The sequence below is a fragment of the Hoplias malabaricus genome, chromosome 11 (assembly GCF_029633855.1).
Source record: "Hoplias malabaricus isolate fHopMal1 chromosome 11, fHopMal1.hap1, whole genome shotgun sequence".
NCBI lineage: Eukaryota > Metazoa > Chordata > Actinopteri > Characiformes > Erythrinidae > Hoplias > Hoplias malabaricus.
This window is the reverse complement of record NC_089810.1, coordinates 39,462,911-39,465,621: the sequence shown is the minus strand read 5'-3', so window position 1 is coordinate 39,465,621 and position 2,711 is coordinate 39,462,911. Positions and strand designations below refer to the sequence as shown.

Below are 2,711 nucleotides of genomic sequence, written 5' to 3'. Positions count from 1 at the left end.
AAAAGGTTAATGTTAACTGGCCAGCAGGTGCTAATGCTTTAACAGTTATCATTCACAGTGTTTATATAAACTGTGAAGGTGTGGAGTAGTGTCAAGGCTAGAGGCAAAAAGTGTCCCAAAGTTGGCCATGGTCAAATATAATCACACAGAAGAGTGCTGCAAATGTTTATTGATTTGTAAAGGAGTTTCAGACATACAAGAAGAATCATAAATGTTGTTTTCATGCAGAGGGTTAAGTACCTTAAACATCTAATAATTATCTCATGATGTGAAAGCATAAGGCCATTAATCAAAGCAGTTTAAACAGCCTTTCTTCTTTTCTCCGGGAAAAGTTCACATTTCATGTTACTCTTCTTCTCAATGCTCTTCAGTCTGATGATGCGCTTGCAGTCTCTAAGATCTGGGTGAACCTCTCCAGGAGGTTCTTCTTTAAATCTCTCATACGGTGGGATTAGTATCTCTGCCTCACCAGGTAATACAGAAAGTGCGGCTATATCTGCGCCGAAACATGTAGTGATGTTGAAACAGGTCTCTCTGCCGAATGTTCTCAGGTTGGGGTCTCGTGTGGAAGAAGCAAAGCTGCCGAATCTCATGGTACTGCCTTTTAGTTTAAATTTATTGTAGCTGAAACGATAAGCAGTTTCACATTTGCTCGTAGGCTTGAGGGTTTGTATGGCATCTGTGAGCAGAAAGTGTAAAGAGATCAGACCAAAACTGGTCTGGTAGCCATCTTTGCCCTCACGCATTCTATCGTTCAACTCAAGGTAAATATCTCTGGAATATTCACGGACAGCTAGCTTTCTCAGCGCATCTCTTTCTCTAGCAGAATTCCATTCGTTTTGCAAGCTGTATGACTTCATTTCTTCTTTAAGATATTTAAAAATCACCAGGTAATACATCTCTTCCTTGCATCCATCAAAGTCATCGTCGATGGATTTTGGGTATTCAGTCAATTCAATCTGAAACAAAAATAAAACCCAAAACATGAAACTAAACAGAAGTAAAAGTAACAGAGGATATATGAAAAAAAAAAATACTTTTTCAATTGATTAACACATTACTTGTGGGATCTGGAGAACACAGCAACACAAACACTGTGCATAAAAACATCCAATCAGTTTTTTTTGCCCAAGTCATAAAACATGGCATTAAATGTAAAGTATCAGAGATACTGTAATAAAACATTAAAAACAAAACAAAAACAAACCAAAATCAAAAACAATGCATACAGGGTAATTGTGTTGCAGACAACTAGATTTCATTCATTCTTTCATTCATTATCTGTAACCCTTATCCAGTTCAGGGTGGCAGTGGGCCCAGAGCCAACCCAGAATCACAGGATACAAGGTGGAAAACACCCTGGAGGAGGCGTCAGTCCTTCACAGGGTGAAATACATATACACACAAACACACACACATTCACTCACTCACAAACTCACACCTAAGGACAATCCACCTACTAATGTGTGTTTTTGGAGCATGGGAGGAAACCGGCGCACCCGGAGGAAACCCACGCAGAGACAGGGAGAACACACCACACTCCTCACAGACAGTCACCTGGAGGAAACCCACGCAGAGACAGGGAGAACACACCACACTCCTCACAGACAGTCACCCGGAGGAAACCCACGCAGACACAGAGAGAACACACCACACTCATCACAGACAGTCACCCGGAGGAAACCCACACAGACACAGGGAGAACACACCACACTCCTCACAGACAGTCACCCGGAGGAAACCACTACCTGCTGCTCGACTGTGCTGCCCTCAATTAGGGTTTTTACAATTAATCTGAAAAGTTTAATTTACCTTTTTACTGTTTGACTGGCAGCCTCCATCTTTCTCTTACACTGTGGGGAACACACCAAATGCCTCAGAGCAGTGATCTGATGTGGGTCTCAACCCAACGACCCTAGGACTCTGGAGCTATGTAAGTGATTCTACCAGTTACACCACCACCACCACCGCCCTCCCACTGAAATAAACACATGAACCTGTCCAAATTCACTAACATCAGTGAACCCCTGACTATCCGCCATCTCGGCTGAAAATTGCTGCAGTGTTTCTATGTCTGTGACTTCAAACATCACGCCACATAAAATTTAAGTTCAGTTAAACTTCTCATATCTAGCTATTTTTAACTTAAAACCACAAACGTAAATCAAAGCTTTACAGTTTCACAAACTCAAACAGAAGAAATTGTTGAAATGAATTGAATTGTTTAACTGAGTGAAATCTTTCAATGTATTTTAATGTAGAATCACTCCCTCCTGTTAATTACTTAAAGGTTTGAAAGGTTAAGTCTGACTTTACCATTTGTGTCATTTCTGATGGTGTGATCACAGTGAGGAAGAGGATGATGAAGAACTGCATTATTGGATTCTTCATTGTTGACCTGATTTGGGAAAAACAGTAGGTATTTAACCTGTTATAACTCCAGGTGATGTTTCTACTGTGAAGGTCAAAGATCAAAATGTGAACACCCCTGGTCCAACTTCTATTTTTCTGATTTTAAAATAAGTATATTAATAATTAATAATAATAAAAATATCAGTGGTAGAAAAACATACCTTTAAATGTGATTCTTGTTCTAAGTCAAACCCTCTAGTTGTTCCAGTTGCAGTCCTCTTTACTGAGTTAGAGAACTTGGCCAAAGAAAGCTAAGAGTGTGAGGCAAAGCTCTGTATATTTTGGGCAGTACATGAGGT

At 40.1% G+C, this 2,711-nt stretch overlaps 1 protein-coding gene across 1 annotated transcript; it reads right to left on the bottom strand.

Moving 5' to 3' along the window:
• Positions 1 to 299: 299 nt before the first annotated feature.
• LOC136709352 (ecto-ADP-ribosyltransferase 5-like) lies at positions 300 to 2,042 on the bottom strand. The gene is made up of 3 exons (XM_066684495.1): positions 1,998 to 2,042; positions 1,062 to 1,070; positions 300 to 959 (listed from the first exon to the last, which is right to left on the bottom strand). Exons 1-3 carry the CDS (start codon positions 2,040 to 2,042, stop codon positions 300 to 302), a joined length of 714 nt encoding a protein of 237 aa, XP_066540592.1.
• Positions 2,043 to 2,711: the final 669 nt, after the last annotated feature.

Excerpts from the sequence above, each read along its gene's own strand:
- LOC136709352 (XM_066684495.1), bottom strand. The coding sequence starts at position 2,042 with ATGGCGGATAGTCAGGGGTTCACTGATGTTAGTGAATTTGGACAG.